The sequence below is a fragment of the Heptranchias perlo genome, chromosome 17 (assembly GCF_035084215.1).
Source record: "Heptranchias perlo isolate sHepPer1 chromosome 17, sHepPer1.hap1, whole genome shotgun sequence".
Taxonomy (NCBI): domain Eukaryota; kingdom Metazoa; phylum Chordata; class Chondrichthyes; order Hexanchiformes; family Hexanchidae; genus Heptranchias; species Heptranchias perlo.
In genome coordinates, this window is record NC_090341.1 from 53,944,413 (window position 1) to 53,963,343 (window position 18,931).

The window sequence follows — 18,931 nt, forward strand, 5'->3', positions numbered from 1 at the left end:
GAGGCCTATTCCTTTTCTCTACCCATTTATGAGCATACCAACAACGACAGATAGGAGAAGACTGTCTGGTCCATCCAGCCTGTCCGACACTTTCTGCCCCACCCAAAACCATGTGATCTTCTGGGAGAGACGAAAAACCAGATAAAAACTCAGGCCTATTTGGAGGAAAAAAATCTGGGAAATTCCTCCCTCCCTCCGCCGCCTTAGGCAATCAAAACTAATCTAGATCATCACTCTGGTCCTGATAATTCTATGCAGTACCCACCTTTTGTATGAGGTGATCTCTGCCCCAGCCAGAAACAGGTCCAGCTCTCGCTTGAAGAAGCCCCTTCTGTAGGTATTAACTCCTTGCTGGTGTGCAGTACCAAGGATTTGACAGCAAGCATTAGTGAGCTACTTTGTGGTGGGAACATCACAGTTGAACCCAATTCTGTTTTCGTCTAAGATCCACACATTGATAAGGAATCACTGAATTGTGTCAAAAGCAGAAATGTTGGCCTATTTTCTCCATACTAATCCAAAGAAGCCAAGACAAGTGTAGCATCCATACCTCTGTCCTGGTTGAGGTCAGCACAGACCAGGGAACAAACCTCATCTGTATTTTTTTTAAAAACTTGTTCTCAAGTGGTGTGTAACACTGGCGAGCTGCATTTTTTGCACACTCCTAGTTCCTGAAGTGGAACCATTGCAGTCCTTATGGCAATAATGTTCCTACAATGGTATTAGATAAAGAGTTCACAAGGATATTGAGTAAGGTTGGGTCAACTACTCACTCGATAAATTCACTAAGCCATCAGGGCAACCTTGGAGGCCCACTTTTTATGTTAACATCTCACTTTTCACAATACCTCACAATCACATCTTTATTGATCCCTGACAACATAAGAAAATAAATGATCATTCTATCCTTCGAGCCCAATCCATCCATAGACCGCCATAGTCTAACAAACTAATATAACCATTTGAAGGAAGGTTGTGCAAAATTTCTTCTGGGATCTTAAAGGGAATCAAGCAAAACTTCAGAATGACTGTCTAACCTCACAGACTAAATTCTTGAATCTTAATTAGTTCCTTTTCCTGGTCCCAGCAGCACAGTAATCATCATGTTCCATGGGTTGCTTAATCACCTTTTTCTATACTTACTCTTAACCAGATATTTATTCATCAAACTTTCAGAACATAGCATTGGCTGCTTTTACTGGGAATCTGTTCATACAAGGGCCTCATTTTTAAAGACCTGCTCTTTTTTCCCCCTAATAAGCTGTTCAGTACATCTTGCATAACATAACATCTTTAACATAGATTTTTGCTAGGTAAGGATATCAAGGGAAATGGAGCAACGGTGAGTAAATAGAGTTGAGCTGCAGATCAGCCATGATCTAATTGAATGGCAGAGCAGGCTCGAAGAACTGAATGGCTTACTCCTGTTCCTAATGTTCCTAGCAAGTTCCTATCATTTAGTCCTTTTAATTTAAAAAAAAATAGTTGCCACAAAACCTTTTCATTTTTTTTTCTTTTTGTTTATTCATTGGATCACCCACAATTTGTTTTCATAAGAAAAACTAGGATTGAAAAGGCTGGGAGAAAGCATGATCCAGGTCTTTAAAATGCTAAAGGGCATTAATTAAGTAGATATAAACTGTTTAATTTTAAACTTGCTCTGTGAGTACAATACTAGAGAACACAAGTAAAAAAAGTAACAAGCCTCAAGCAAGAAGGGGGAGTAAAATTTCACCCAGAGTACATTTGTGGAACTGACTCATGGCAAATGAAGTTAATGCTGTTGTGGTTTAATTATTTGAAAAATAGAGGTAGATGAATATCTGGTTAGGAATGGGAATGAAGGATAAGGGAGACAGAGATAACCAAATGGAACATGACGATACCTGCCTGTTAATGAAAATTTAACCTTTTCTCACCCCACTGGGACATATATCACCGTTCCTTCATCACTGCTGGGTCAAAATCCACAATTTCTATTCCAGCACCATTGTGGGAGCACAGTCACCACAAGAACTGGCAGTGGTTCAAGAAGGCCCACCACCATTTCCTGAGGGATGGCCAATAAATGCGGCCTTGTCAGCGTCACCCACATCCAGAGAACATATAATTTTTTTTTTAAAACTACACAACTGAAATAGCACCCTGCCTCATTTAAAAATTCTGATATTATAGAAAACCCTGTTAAAACATTATTTCTCAATTATAGCTGAGAGCCCTAACTATGATGAAAGTAGAGCGTGACAGTATTTCCAATGCGTTGCTGTAATGCTGTAAGCAGTTTGTAGCAGCTCCCTTTCCAATCCATTTTGCAATTGAATGATGTATTTTTCAGTCAGGATTGTAAGTTGTGTGGGGAATTTAACAGGAGCTTAAGCAATGCCCTCAGTGCGATTTCAAATGCTGCACTCAGAAAAATAAGACAATCAAAAAATTAACTGCTGAAAAGAAGCCATTAGTTTCTGAAGAGCTTCAGACTCACTAATCTCTGAATGAAATGGGCCATTTTTCATTCGCAGCTTCTGCAATGAACTCAGGAGAAATATTCATGACTCCTGCCTGGTGATGCCTACAGTTTGTGCATTAGCTGTTATTCTAGAAATATGATTCTTTTTCTATCACTTCACCAGCTGACCCAATGGCTTTTCTGCCCTGAACACTGGCTGGTCACTGCAGCTCTTCGACGGTCTCTTATCTCAGCCGACTTTGACATCTACTGGCCCTAAGTGCTTGATAGTTCTTCTCCCACCATTTATGCTATTTACACTTTAATTAATTATTTTATTGAAAAATATAGTGCTCTAATGCATGCATCTGCACAGTAAATTTTTCCATGACTATAATTCTGAATCATGCACAACGCCACCTCAGGATTTCCCAAAGTCCTCCACAGCCAATAAAGTACTTTTAAAGTGTACCCATTATCGCAATATAAGGAAACACATTATCCAGTATGCACACAGCAAGGTCCCACAAACAGCAATAAGATAAATGAGCAGATAATTTTCTTTTAAAAGTCATGTTAGTTGAGGGATAAATATTGGCCAGCACACTGGTAGAATTCTGCTCTTCTTTGAATAGCACCACGGCATCTTTTACGTCCACCTGAGAGGTAGGTAGTGGATGTGTCTTGTTTTAACGTCTCATCCAAAAGAAGGCATCTCCACCAGTCCAGCACTGTCTCAGTAGTGTCAGCCTAGATTATATGCTTAAATCTCTGGAATAGGGCTTGAATTTACGACCTTCTCACTCAAAGACAAGAATGATACCACTGAGTCGAGGATGAGACACATTGTTACACTATTTTCACAACAGGTTGGAACATCATAAAGTTAGAGTTTACCACACTTCTTGATCATTTAAGTTTTTTGGCACCTATTATCGTAATACAATTATATAATGCTGTACTACAGGAGACGGAAGGAAAACGGGGACTTGTCTTTGATTAAAGATTCTATAATTCATTTGGAAAAGGAAAGATAGCAGGGTCAAATTTAATTCGAACTTGTAAACAAGAACTGAGGAATAATCCTGGGATTTTTCTAGGCTATCAAGCATAGTTGTAAAAGTACTGGAGTCACTTTGGATTCGTCTGCTAGCACTTAAGATAATTGATGGGATTATGAAAGGGCGGGGGGGGATTTGTTTAGCAAACATCAACATTTCTAAATGATGTTAATGCACTGTGTGGGGATAATTCAGTTTTAACATTAGAGAGATAGATCTATTTAACTTTTCCAACTCAAGGATGTCTGTTATATTTGATCTAATTAAAATCCACAGAGTATGCCACATACTACACTAGATTCTGCTTAAATAATCTATTATCGCCACAAATGTGTAACTCTTTTTTTACACTAAATTTACAATTCTTAGACACACACCACATGTTTCCTTTTGATGCAGGTCTTTTTAAAAAAATGAATCATAGAAATACACATATATTTTAATGAATGATGAAAACACAAGTTGAACTATATACTCTATATATACCTAGACATTTCCTTTTATTGAATATTACATCTCTAACTCACAGCCTGATTAAAATATAATGATCTTTATGTATCTAAAATATTTAATATTCAAATTATATTAGGTGCTCCTTTTTGCTTTCCTAAACTCCTCTCAACAGCAACAATAATAATTAGCCTTTAACTTTGAGCAATCCTATTCTACAAACTGTAGCTATCAAGAGAAAGAATGTCTATCTGTAAAAATAAACAAACGATCACAGTGGAGTATTAAAACTTAGAAGTAAACTTTCTTTGTGCAATTCTTCCCATGTGCTACGTCACACCTTCATATTAAAAGTAAGCATACAATCCTAATTATGTCGGAGGGTTGGAGAACCCAGCTTGCAGACAATTCTATGCACGCTGCCAATGTCTCTCCTTCAAAATGCCGCCATAGGTCATGCTTTGGTAGTACAAGAGGAACACTCTTCATTATGTTTAATCGGTTTTTAATCTAGATGTATTCCTTGGGTTCAGTATCACTGGCCACTCCCAAGAACATAGGAACAGAAGTAGGCCATTCAGCCCCTTGAGATTATTGTGCGATTCAATTAGATCATGGCTAATCTGTATCTTAACTACATTTATCCACCTAGGAACCAACAACATAGGTAGAACTAAGAATGGGGTTCTGCTGAGACAGTTTGAGAGCTAGGGCGTAAATTAATAAGCAGAACCTCAAAGGTAATAATCTCTGGATTACTACCTGAGCCTCGCACGAATTGGCCTAGGGACAAACAGATCAGAGAGTTAAATGCGTGGCTCAAAGAGTGGTGTGGGAGACAGGGGTTTTGATTCGTGGGGCACTGGCAACAGTACTGGGGAAAGAGGGAGTTGTTCCGTTGGAGAGCGCTCCACTTAAACCGGGCTGGGACCAGCGTCCTGGGAAATCGAATAACTAGGGCTGTGGCTAGGGCTTTAAACTAAAAAGAGGGGAGGGGACAGGTGCGGGGAAATTTTGAAATCTAATGAGAAAAGTCAAGGCAACAGAGCAGTCTAGTGATTTGGGTAAAGCTAAACAGAGTGTGGCAGGAAGGGACAGAGAGTTTACCAATAATAGAGCACCAACAAGTACGGTCAAAGCAGGAAAAAATGGTAAAAAGTCAAAATTAAAGGCTCTTTATTGGAAAGCACAGAGCATTCGTAACAAGGTAGACAAATTAGTTGCACAAATAGAGATAAATGTATTTGATCTAATAGCCATTACATAGACCGGGTTCCAAACTGACCAAGATTGGGAACATGACTTACAAACACAGGCAGAATGGAAAAGGAGGGGGTGACATAAGGACACTGGTGAGAAAGGATCTTGGCTCAGAAGATCAGGAAGTAGAATCAGTATGGGTGGGAATAAGAAATAGCAAGGGGCAGAAAACACTGGTGGGAGTAGTTTATAGGCCCCCTAATAGCTATACCGTTGGACAGAGTATTAATCATGAAATAATAGGAGCTTGTAACAAAGGTAATGCAATAATCATGGGGGACTTTAATCTTCAAATAGACTGGGCAAACTAAAATGGCAACGGTAGTTTGGAGGAGGAGTCCAAGGAATGCATCATGACAGTTTCCTAGAGCAATACGTCATGGAACCAAACAGGGAACAGGCTATTTTAAATCTTGTATTGTATAATGAGACAGGGTTAATTAGTAATTTCACAGTAAAGGATCCTCTGGGGAAGAGTGATCATAATATGATAGAATTTCACATTGAATTTGAGAGTGACGTACTTAAGTCCGAAACTAATCTTAAACTTAAACAAAGCCAATTACATAGGTGTGAGAAGTGAGTAGGCTAAGGTAGATTTTTGAATTAAATTAAAGGGTATGACATTTGAAAAGCAATGGCAAACATTTAAAGAAATATTTCAATAGTCTCAACATATATACATTCCTTTGAGAAATAAAAACTCCACAGGAAAAGTGATCCACCCGTGGCTAACTAAAGAAGTTAAGGATACTATTAGATTAAAAGAGGCGGCCTATAATGTTGCCAACAGTAGTAAGTCTGAGGATTGGGAGAATTTTAGAAACCAGCAAAGGACGACCAAAGAATTGAAAAAAAAGAGACAATAGGATATGAAAGTAAACTAGGAAGAAATATAAAAATGGATTGTAAGAGCTTCTACAAGTATGTAAAAAGGAAGAGAGTAATAAAAGTAAGCATTGGCCCCCAGAGGCTGAGACAGGAGAAATTATAATGGTGAATCAGGAAATGGCAGATGCGTTAAACAAATATTTTGTATCTGTCTTCACAGCAAAAGACACAAAAAGCATACCAGAAATAATGGGGAACCAAGGGGCTGAGAGTGAGGAACTTAAAATAATTATCATCAGGTGAGAAAAAATACTGGACAAACTAACGGAACTAAAAGCCGATAAATCTCCTGGACCTGATGGCCTACGTCCACAGGTTCTAAAAGAGGTAGCTGCAGAGATAGTGGATGCATTGGTTATGATCTTCCAAAATTCCCTGGATTCTAGAACAGTCCCAGCGAATTGGAAGGTAGCAAATGTAACCTCGCTATTCAAGTAAGGAGGGAGAGAGAAAACAGGGAACTACAGGCCAGTTAGCCTGACATGAGTTGTCGGGAAAATGTTGGAATCCATTATTAAGGAAGTGGTAACAGGGCACTTAGAACATCATAATATGATTAGGCAGAGTCAACATGGTTTTATGAAAGGGAAAACGTGTAGTATATTTGGATTTTCAAAAAGCATTCGAAAAGGTGCCACATAAAAGGTTGTTATGCAATCTAAGGGCTCATGGGGTTGGGGGTAACATATTAGCAAGGATAGAGGATTGGTTAACGGACAGAAAACAGAGAGTAGGGATAAACGGTTCATTCTCAGGTTGGCAGGCTGTGACTAATGGGGTGTTGCAAGGATCTGTGCTTGGGCCTCAGCTATTTACAATCTACATTAATGATTTGGATGAAGGGATCAAGTGTAATGTAGCCAGGTTTGCTAACGATACAAAGCTAGGTGGGAAAGTAAGCAGTGAGGAGGAGACAAAGAGTCTGCAAAGGGATATAGACAGGTTAAGTGAGTGGGCAAGAAGGTGGCAGATGGAGTATAATATGGGGAAATGTGAGGACATTCACCTTGGTAGGAAGAATAGAAAAACAGAATATTTTTTAAATGATGAGAAACTATTAAATGTTGGTGTAAACTAAAACAAGTGAACAAAGTCTTACAGAAGACTAATTAGGGACATGAAATTGGAATTTGAACTTAGACCTGAAGTCCAATCTAGGAACTAAATCCTCTCACTCTGTAGCTAAAGGAATAGTCAAGAGTACACTTACAAAAAAATAAATCACACTGTCCTTAAAAGCTCAAAATTGGCATACCCAGTACTCAATAAACTACAAATATCTTCTGAAATCAACATCAGCAAACTGAAATTTAAATATTTTGATATGCTGCAATTTCCCACATGAAGAATTCTCAATCTCTTGTTGGTACGCCAAAGCATTTCCCAAGAAGAAAGGAGGTAAAAGTGGAGCCAAAGTCAGTTTCTGCTGCTGACATGTACCTCCTGGTGGATGTGACTCCCGACAGAATGACATCGGCAGAAGGGTGAGAACAATTTGCCTGCCTACCCTCGTAGCCCTAAAAGGCTGGGGGGAGGAAAGCAAGTTACAAATAGGTTACAAACATAAAAAGTCTTAGCTTTTCAGAATAGAAAGGCAGAATTTACACATTTCACTTGAGAATTTTAGATGGTTTTTGCAAGGACGGAAATTAAAAGCACCAATTTTATACACTTTCATCTAAATATACTTTTGGATTGCATAGCATGTCCTGGCTGCTTGTGATTTGCCCCAGAAAACTTCCTTCAATTCCTTTCACCCTGTGAAGCACAGTTTTATATGCAATGACCCCACCAGAAATGTCGGCTGGGCTTTCATTTCTATTGCACTTCATCATATCTTTAGTTCCTGTTATACCTCGGTATTACTGGAACAGATCCCTTAAAAGTTCACTTTGTACATTTTGGTGATAGAAATCTTTTCATTTGAGGTCAGGAATAGAACATAATTGTAAATAACAGCTTTCTTATGCGTAAGGTTATTTATTTTCTTTAAGAATTACACAGAATGTACAGCACAGAAACAGGCCATTCGGCCCAACTGGTCCATACTCCAGTGTGGTTTATGCTCCACACGAGCCTCTTCCCACTCCTCTTCATCTAACCCCATCAGCATAACCCTCTATTCCTTTCTCTCTTATGTGTTTATCTAGCATCCCCTTAAATACTGTAGCTACAAGAGCAGGTCAGAGGCTGGGTATTCTGCAGCGAGTGACTCACCTCCTGATTCCCCAGAGCCTTTCCACCATCTACAAGGCACAAGTCAGGAGTGTGATGGAATACTCTCCACTTGCCTGGATGAGTGCAGCTCCAACAACACTCAAGAAGCTCGATACCATCCAGGACAAAGCAGCTGGCTTGATTGGCATCCCATCCACCACCCTAAACATTCACTCCCTTCACCACCGGCGCACAGTGGCTGCAGTGTGTACCATCCACAGGATGCACTGCAGCAACTCGCCAAGGCTTCTTCGACAGCACCTCCCAAACCCGCGACCTCGACCATCTAGAAGGACAGGAGCAGCAGGCACATGGGAACAACACCACCTGCATGTTCCCATCCAAGTCACACACCATCCCGACTTGGAAATATATCATCGTTCCTTCATCATCGCTGGGTCAAAATCCTGGAATTTTCTTCCTAACAGCACTGTGGGAGAACCTTCACCACACGGACTGCAGCCGTTCAAGAAGGCGGCTCACCACCACCTTCTCAAGGGCAATTAGGAATGGCCAATAAACGCTGGCCTCGCCAGCAACGCCCACATCCCATGAACGAATATTTTAAAAAATGCATCAAATTCGGGATTCATTCCACGTCATATCATGTCAGGCGATCTAACAATTAAATATAATGCTCCCACGATATAAACATTGAAAAGAATTTATGGTTGCAATCGCTTCACTTAAAATTCATCAGCAATTGGAAAAAATGTTATGTGCTTACCACATACAGCTGTTTCCAGAGAATCACCCATTCTTGTAATGTGGCAGTGACCTCGGTAACAATGGAATCTTCCACTGGAACCACAGTCTCAAACTGACTGCAAAATAAAACACAATGGATTGTTTTAACAGCCTCACAGCTCCTGCAACACACAACAGAATGAATATTTATCGCAACTTAGGTTTCAATTGTATTCTGTAACAACTGTTCATCAAAATAAGCAAGGAGAGTGGTGGCAAATGGAACACATTTTTTACTTTGGCTTCCCCAACCACTCCCAACTTCCAAATGATCTCTTGCATCACATTTCCAATATGCAAGTCTTCTACTCCTCTGTTATTTCTGGATGAGACTGAAAAATTCACATCAACTTGTGTGGAATAAATGGGCGGTTCTGCACAGTATACTTGTGTTTATTGTAAACCAGATGGAGACCTCTTCAACTCAATTCATTTAGGAACCCTTCCATCTTTTAGCACACCTGTCGCCTGGTACCAATGTGCTTGCAAAAGGTAAAAAGGCGAGGATTTAAACTAATAAGGTGGATGAGGGGCAAATCTCAGAGCATATGGTCAAGTGTCAGGAATAACTATGGTGGAGAGGAAATGTAGTCTAAAACAGTAATCATGGGGGTATCGAGAAATATATCTTAAGGCAGATAGGAGAGAGGGTAGGGAAAACCACAATGAACCAGAGTACAGAAAAATGGGGAAAAAAACTACTGTAGAGTAATGAATGTAAGGAGTCTTACAACACCAGGTTATAGTCCAACAGCTTTATTTGGAATCATAAGCTTTCGGAGCTTTCCTCCTTCGTCAGGTGAGTGTAGGATTCCGTAAATGCACAGCATATATAGTCAGAGAACAATGCCTGGTGATTACAGATAATCTTTCCAACTGCCCGTTATCACACCTCGGCATAGATATAATCAAAGCAATCAAAGGAGTGGATTGTGTTCAGACAGAGAAACATTACATCCCAGACTACTGAATACACAAGCGGTCATAACACAAAGACAGAGAGAGAGAGACACCCGAAAGGCAGCGAAAGAGAGAGAATGACCAGTTGTATTAAAAACAGATAACTTTTTTTTGCTGGTGGGGTTATATGTAGCGTGACATGAACCCAAGATCACGGTTGAGGCCATCCTCATGGGTGCGGAACTTGGCTATCAATTTCTGCTCGACGATTTTGCGTTGTCACGTTTCTCGAAGGCTGCCTTGGAGAACGCTTACCCGAAGATCAGAGGCTGAATGTCCATGACTGCTGAATTGTTCCCCGACTGGGTCACAATGTCTTCACCTTCGATAACCAGCTCTTTACCCAAACACACGGAACAGCCATGGGGACCAAATTCGCACCCCAATACGCCAACATTTTCATGCACAAGTTCATGCACAAGTTCATGCACAAGTTCAAGCACAAGTTCAAGCACAAGTTCAAGCACGACTTCTTTACTGCACAGGACCTCCAACCAACACTATACACCAGATACATCGACGACATTTTCTTCCTATGGACCCACGGCGAAGAATCACTGAAGAGACTACACGATAACATCGACAAGTTCCAACCCACCATCAAACTCACCATGGACTACTCCTCAGAATCGGTTTCGTTCTTGGACACACGAATCTCCATCAAAGACGGGCACCTCAGCACCTCACTCTACCGCAAGCCCACGGACAACCTCACGTTGCTCCACTTTTCCAGCTTCCACCCTAACCATGTCAAAGAGGCCATCCCCTATGGACAGGCCCTGCGAATACACAGGATCTGCTCACAAGAGGAGGAACGCGATGGACACCTACAGACGCTGAAAGACGCCCTTGTAAGAACGGGATATGATGCTTGACTCGTCGATCGACAGTTCCGACGGGCCACAGCGAAAAATCGCATAGACCTCCTCAGAAGACAAACACGGGACACAACCAACAGAGTACTCTTCGTCGTCCAGTACTTACCCGGAGCGGAGAAACTACGCCATGTTCTTCGCAGCCTTCAACATGCCATCGATGACGACAAACACCTCGCTAAGGCCATCCCCACGCCTCCACTACTTGCCTTCAAACAGCCACCCAACCTCAAACAGACCATCGTTCGCAGCAAATTACCCAGCTTTCAGGAGAACAGCGTCCACGGCACCACACAACCCTGCCACAGCAACCTCTGCAAGACATGCCAGGTCATCGACACAGATACCACCATCACACGAGAGGACACCACCCACCAGGTACATGGTTCATACTCCTGTGACTCGGCCAACGTTGTCTACCTCATACGTTGCAGGAAAGGATGCCCCGGAGCATGGTACATTGGCGAGACCATGCAGACACTGCGACAACGGATGAACGGACACCGCGCAACAATCGCCAGACAGGAGGGTTCCCTCCCAGTCGGGGAACACTTCAGCAGTCATGGACATTCAGCCTCCGATCTTCGGGTAAGCGTTCTCCAAGGCGGCCTTCGAGACACACGACAACGCAAAATCGTCGAGCAGAAATTGATAGCCAAGTTCCGCACCCATGAGGACGGCCTCAACCGGGATCTTGGGTTCATGTCACGCTTCATGTAACCCCACCAGCAAAAAAAAGTTATCTGTTTTTAATACAACTGGTCATTCTCTCTCTTTCGCTGCCTTTCGGGTGTCTCTCTCTGTGTCTTTGTGTTATGACCGCTTATGTATTCAGTAGCCTGGAATGTAATGTTTCTCTGTCTGAACACAATCCACTCCTTTGATTGCTTTGATTATATCTATGCCGAGGTGTGATAACGGGCAGTTGGAAAGATTATCTGTGATCACCAGGCGTTGTTCTCTAACTATATATGCTGTGCATTTACGGAATCCTACACTCACCTGACGAAGGAGGAAAGCTCCGAAAGCTTATGATTCCAAATAAAGCTGTTGGACTATAATCTGGTGTTGTAAGACTCCTTACATTTGTCCACCCCAGTCCATCACCAGCATATCCACATCGTAGAGTAATGAGGCAGCATTGCAGTGTTTGTATGTGAATGTGCAAAGCATTAGAAATAATATCAGGGAACTAAAGGCACTAATTAGAGGTGATGATGTAGCCTTGGCAGAAACTTGAATTCAGCTGGGGTAAAACTGTGAACTAAATATTCCTGGTTATAAAATTTTCGGGAGACAGCCGAAGGAAAAAGGAGGATGGGCTCATTAACTAAGAACATATTAGTGATGTTCACATCGAGTCTGTCTGGGTTAAGTTCAGAAATAATAATCTAACACTCAGATGAAAGGGAGGGTTCGGTAGGCTTATGAAGTGCTAATGATGCAGTGAGGGACTATAGGAGACTAATAGGCATGGGTAAACTTGCACATTTTCAGTATGAAGTTGGATGCCAGACAACGTTCCCCAAATGAACATTCATTCAACAACATCTAAAAAAGTTGCGATACCTTTAGTATGTGTCTTTTCAGAACTAGGTTGCAAACATAGATTAAGTGCTGGATACATTGCAGAACTAAAAAGATATCAAGATAAGGGCTCAGGAAGTCAATCTGCCTAGCAGATGGCAAACTTCTTTAATTCAGCTTTATAGGCTTTGTTAGCAGAGGATTTACTAGAAGCATTAAGGTTTCTATCATGGGCTGCAAAGGAAGAATGAAAGGCTCTCATTTATATAGCACCTTATAACATCTCTCAGAAATATCTCAAAGTGCTTCACGGACATTAAGATACTTTTTGCAGTGCAGTGACCCTTATTATATGGGTACAGCAGCAGACATTTTGAACAAAGTAAGATCCCATAAACAGCAATGAGGTGAATGCCTAGTTAATTTGTTTTTTAGTGCTATTGGTTGAGGAAGGAATATTGGCAGGACACGGGAGAATCTCTGGTCTTCTTCGAATAGTGCCATAGATCTTCAACATCTATTTGAACCAGTGGGTCAGTTGTGACTTCGGTTTAACAATGAATCCAAAAAGGTTCTTTTGCTTACCACAGTTCCTTTTCAATAGCTAGACTATCAAAATATGTTACCCTTTGAAATAGAAGATCCTGCCTGTGATCCTGTAATGTAGTGAGATTTGACAGCAAGGTTCAACAGCAGAATGTCAGAATAAAAAGAGTTTCAAGGCCAATGAGAGATCATAATTACTTCTGCATTCCCCATTTTCAGTTTTTGGAAAATTCTGGAAATGGAGGATTTCCATAAAGGAACTTGGGCTCCTAAAAGAATGATGGATCATTGGGTTTCCAGAATTCTGTTCCAGCAACTCATACGACAACATGGGAACTCAGTCACCTAGTTCCAAGCAACATCAATTCTCGACTATTGGCATCATGACAGTGAAATAACCACAGTTGACAGTGTACCAGAAACAAGATAATATGTCAGTGATCAGACTGGGCACTCTAATAACAGCGACTGCATGATTGGAACATCACAAACTAATGTAAAATTTTTCAAACAAAGTAACTGTGAATGGGTCTTTTGCTGCTTATTAAGAGAATAGACTTATTATAAAAGTGGTTGCCACCTTTAGACCTAGAACATAAAGAAAATGTTGTGCTGTGACAGAATTTGAGGAAAGTGTTCTGTTGATGGGTACAAATTCCTCATACTGAACAGCTACTTTGCTATGCTTCTGTTAAACATGAAACACTACTGAGGAGTTGTCAAAGAGAGAAGTGAATAAGACTTCTGTATGAATCCAATATAGGGATTCCACCCTGGCCATCTAAAGTGGAATTATTCATTGCTTCCAGTCCCTTGTGATAGTGTTTAAGGAAGGGGGCAAGGAATATTTCCCAAAATCATCAGGGTACAGGCTCTCAAACTCTGTGTTGCCAACTGCTTTACATGTCAAGGGTCCAAGTTGAAGTACCTCACAAGTACTTGAAGACAGACAGGATCATCCTCCTCATCCAACTAAATCACCAGGAAAATTTACTCAGTAAGAATGGGGGCAGGATCATCCAAATTGTTTGGTCACCCAGATCATGTGGCCCCCAAAGGAGCAGGTGCATGGTTAAGGTCGGTAACGATCCCCATCAAGCTCTAAATTAAACCTTTATTAATCTGGAAAAGATCTTCACAATTAAGGACAGTCAAGTCTTTGGAGATGAGATGAGGAAGGGGAAAGAAGGTGCCAAAAAAAACCTCTCTCCAGGAAGCATTTGAAGTTGAGATGGTCACAGATTAAATGAAAAGGGAACAGAGTTACGAAGACTTAAAAACTAAAACTAAGCTTTGGGAAAAGAAAGGCAAATACTAGCTCATTGGACAAGAAGCTGGATTTTCCATGTCCTACTATCTGATTTTCTTGTAGGACTAGGGTGGAAGGGTACCACATCCTGCCTCCTTTTCTTCTGCTTAGTTTTCAACCATCAATTTCAGAGAGTAGAGGTGCCTTCCCTACAATAGTTGGGCACATTCAAACGAGGTGCAGATTGCATAAAGCAAGTCAAAGATCAACTGTTTGCTCTGGGTGGCTTTTGGGACCTAAGGCCATCGTGTGCACCATGGTGGATGATACCTTATAGGTTCTCAGGACACAAGCTAAGCATCATTCTAATCAGTTCAATTTAGCCACCAGTGTTATAATTATACCAGTGGCATGTTGAAGGATTACCTCAGGTGCCTAGATCAATCTGGGGGCATTGTGCAATATAGTCCAGCTCGAATCTCAAGAATCACGATTATGTACCGCATGCTACACAACTTGCCTTACTAAGAGGTCACATCATGGAAGCCTTGGAGGAGGGAGGCCCTCACAGGCAGCAAAAAGAGCAGCAGCAGCCTGAAGAGGATGCAGAGAACAACCTGTTGCCAGCTGGAGGAGATCTTCTATTGACTACAACAATAACTACTTGCATTTATATAGCGCCATTAATGTGGTAAAACGTCCCAAGGCACTTCACAGGAGCATAATCAAATAAAATTTAACACCAAACAACATAAGGAGCTATTAGGACAGGTGACCAAAAGCTTTGGTCAAAGAGGTAAGTTTTAAGGAGCGTTGTAAAAGAGGGGAGAGGGGTGGAGCAGTTGAGGGAGGGAATTCCAGAGCTTAGGGCCTAAGCAGCTGAAGGCATGGCTGTCAATGGTGGAGTGATTAAAACCGGGGATGTGCAAGAGGCCAGAATTGGAGGAGTGCAAAGATCTCGGAGAGTTGTCGGGCTGGAGGAGGTTACAGAGATCGGGAGGGGCGAGGCCATGGACGGATTTGAAAACTACCATTATGTAGACAAGATATAGTCTATATCTTCTCCCTTCCCTCCAGATGTCATTATCTGCACCCTTTGTGCTCACCTCCCGAACCTCCCATTCGAATTACCCAATGAAAGTAACTTCGACACCTTTCCAAAAACAAAGTTTCACACACAACTTTGGTGCCACCAAAATGTTGTCAGGTCATACTGTGTATGTGCATGCCTACTGATTCTTAGCATGGTGCTTCCCAGTTGTGTCAGTGCATCAAGTAGGAACTCTTAACCTTATCTAGTGCTTCTTCTAGGTGCTGAGCGGTAGGAGCAACCTCTTGGGGCTCGAGTGCCCTTCATCTCAGGGCAGGCAAGTCTTGGGATGGACCTGCTGCAGGCTGGTGCCTCCTGTGCCTCTGTATGGGCAACCTGGCCCTGCCTCCTTTCTGTCACAGGTGCAGGCTTTGAAAGGAGATGATGAAAGGGCATACATGCGCTGCTATCCTGAGAAACAGCCATCATGTGTGCACCTTCTAGCCAGTAGTATTGGGCTCTGGCTCTGCATGGCCACTGATCTGCAGAAAGCAGATTTAATGGACCCAATAAGATCAGTAAAGCCTTTTGTGATGCTTGTCTGTAAACAGTCACTAAACTTGTCCAAACTGGAAGAGCAGCCCTTTCGAATCTGGCACCCAAAGCCTCTATGGCAGCAGTCTGAGCATCAATGGAGGAAGTGGAGACTCTTCTTAGGGCCTCAACTACAGATCAGCCTAGAGCTGCTAGATGCTCAGTGGTGGATGCATTGCTGTTAAATGGTCTTTTAACATTTCTGAAACACTGTTTCTGGTAGATTCCTCACTCAAGCCATCAATTGCAACACACTGGCTGATATGGTTCTCAAGGCCTGCAGTTCTTTATGTTCTGCCAGTATAATTTTTTTAAATGCAGTCCCGAGAGTTGCGGATCAACAGGTTCTTCAGTTGAGGTGCAAAGCACCTTGACCCTCCGATCAGCAGTGCGTTCCTCCTCATGCTTCTACTCACTTGTGCACTCCAGTGCAGTGCAGTCAAGTTTTGCTCACTTTGTAACTCTCCCGGGGTGGATGTCTCTAGCTTGGTGCTTGGGAAGGTTGGCGTGAGTGAGGATCTGTACTATGAACTGCTGGCATCACCAAATGCCAAAGGACCTGCTTCTTTTCTCGTGCCACATCTGGAGGAGGAAAAGGTGAAAGAATAGTTTCCTGAGGAGCTTTTAGTACGAGTGACCTGCAGGTTTCAAGATATGGTTCGCTGTCAATTAATGAAGGTATAATAGGAAGAGAAGCAGTATGTAATGAAAAACCCTCAGTTGGCATATGCCTTCCTAATTCCCCATCTCTGATACCTTCAATAACTTCCCTTCCCAGGACATGCAGTGCTTCCTCATCAGGAGTTAGAGGTCTCAAGTTCAGAGGATTGCTACCTGTGGCCAAACTCTTCCTGCTGTTATGGGCTGAGTTGTTTGAGAAAAAGAAAGTCAGAGGGCCAAACTGGCTTCAGTAACTGACATGCAGTAAAACGCATGTCAGTTACTGAAGTCCATAATGGGTATGGTGACAGATGCATGCAACAAACAGTTAAATTCACTGTCAGACTTTTTGTGTAAGGAATCTTACAACACCAGGTTATAGTCCAACAGTTTTATTTGAAAATCATAAGCTTTCAGAGGCTTTCTCCTTCGTCAGGTGAGTGTGGGATTCCTTGAAGGTTACCGCATATATAGTCAGAGAACAATGCCTGGTGATTACAAATAATCTTTCCAACTGCCCGTTGTGAAGGCAATCAGACAGAGAGACAGTACATACAGGACTACTGAATATACAAACGGTCCGAACCCAAAGACAGAGAGACAGAGAGAGAAACATCCGAAAGGAAGAGAAAGAGAGAGACTGACCAGTTGTATTAAAAACAGATAACTTTTTTTTCCGCTGGTGGGGTTACGTATAGCGTGACATGAACCCAAGATCCCGGTTGAGGCCGTCCTCATGGGTGCGGAACTTGGCCATCAATTTCTGCTCGATGATTTTGTGTTGTCCTGTGTCTCGAAGGCCGCCTTGGAGAATGCTTACCCGAAGATCGGTGGCTGAATGTCCTTCACTGCTGAAGTGTTCCCCGACTGGGAGGGAACCCTCCTGTCTGACAATTGTTGCGCGGTGTCCGTTCATCCGTTGTCGCAGTGGCTGCATGGTCTCGCCAATATACCATGCTCCGGGGCATCCTTTCCTGCAACGTATGAGGTAGACAACGTTGGCCGAGTCACAGGAGTATGAACCATGTACCTGGTGGGTGGTGTCCTCTCGTGTGATGGTGGTATCTGTGTCGATGACCTGGCATGTCTTGCAGAGGTTGCCGTGGCAGGGTTGTGTGGTGTCGTGGACGCTGTTCTCCTGAAAGCTGGGTAATTTGCTGCGAACGATGGTCTGTTTGAGGTTGGGTGGCTGTTTGAAGGCGAGTAGTGGAGGCGTGGGGATGGCCTTAGCGAGGTGTTTGTCGTCATTGATGACATGTTGAAGGCTGGTGTTGTAAGATTCCTTATATTTGTCCACCCCAGTCCATTACCGGCATCTCCACATCATGGCTACTATCGACACCACAAACTGCCGGCTCACAGTGGAGAGGATCTCCAAGAAGATCGCGCATATCAACACAGACGTCAAGTTTTTACAGAGCTGCAAGAAAGCAGACAAGATCCCGAAAGGACTACAGATCACGAACCTACTCAAGTCGACATACAACTCAGATTACGCTGAGAGACTCTGCCGTTGTACCTCTCGCACACTCCGCAACCATCTCCTACACCAACTCTACAGCAGACGCCGCGACCTCGAAATCAAGATAGAGTCCATACTCTCAACCTGTACTCAGGACACAGCAGACCAGCTACGAGACACCGCCAAACAGACGAGGCAACGGAACTAGGCTGCCTACATGAAAAGCAAGAGCAGGAAGCTTGAGAAACTCGGCATCACCACCAGCAACAACCAAGCCTCCCCCGGTACCACGGTTGCAACCACAGGGAAGTCAATCGTCAATTTGTCCGACCACACCCTTCAACCAGACGAAATCGAAGTTCTCAGCCGAGGGCTCAATTTCTGCCCCACCACCAAAATGGACCCCATCGGTCTCGCGGCGGACACAGAGGAATTCATCAGGAGAATGAGGCTCCGGGAATTCTTCCACAAATCCCAAGATTTCAGCAGCGAACCCAATGGGACAATCAACGATCCAGAACAGCAGACAGAGGGATCCACGGTACAGCAACCGAAGAAGGAGTCAAACTAGACTCCTCCGGAGGGTCGCTGCCCTAAGCTTGACCTGTATGCTCAAGCTGTCAGGAGATGAGTCAACGCCAGATTCACCAGCTGCACTCACAAGACAGTCCAGAATGTCACCCGAGCACAACGTAACGCCATCAACGCTCTCAAGACCAACCGCAACATCGTCATCAAACCAGCGGACAAAGGAGGAGCCATCGTCATACAGAACAGAATGGACTATTGCAAAGAAGCATACCGACAACTGGACAACCAGGAACACTACAGACGGTTACCCGCAGATCCGACCAAAGAACACACCCACCAGCTCAACAAACTGATCAAGACCTTCGACCCAGACCTTCAAAGCATCCGACGCGCTCTCATCCCACGTACTCCCCGCGTGGGAGACT

General features: G+C 42.8%; 1 protein-coding gene across 1 annotated transcript in view; it reads right to left on the reverse strand.

Moving 5' to 3' along the window:
• dock3 (dedicator of cytokinesis 3) overlaps nt 1–18,931 on the reverse strand; it is a 1,008,697-nt gene that overhangs the window by 696,267 nt on the left and 293,499 nt on the right. The window contains exon 5 of the mRNA XM_067999007.1: nt 9,053–9,149. Coding sequence (XP_067855108.1) covers nt 9,053–9,149 — 97 coding nt within the window. The remainder of the gene's footprint in view (nt 1–9,052; nt 9,150–18,931) is intronic.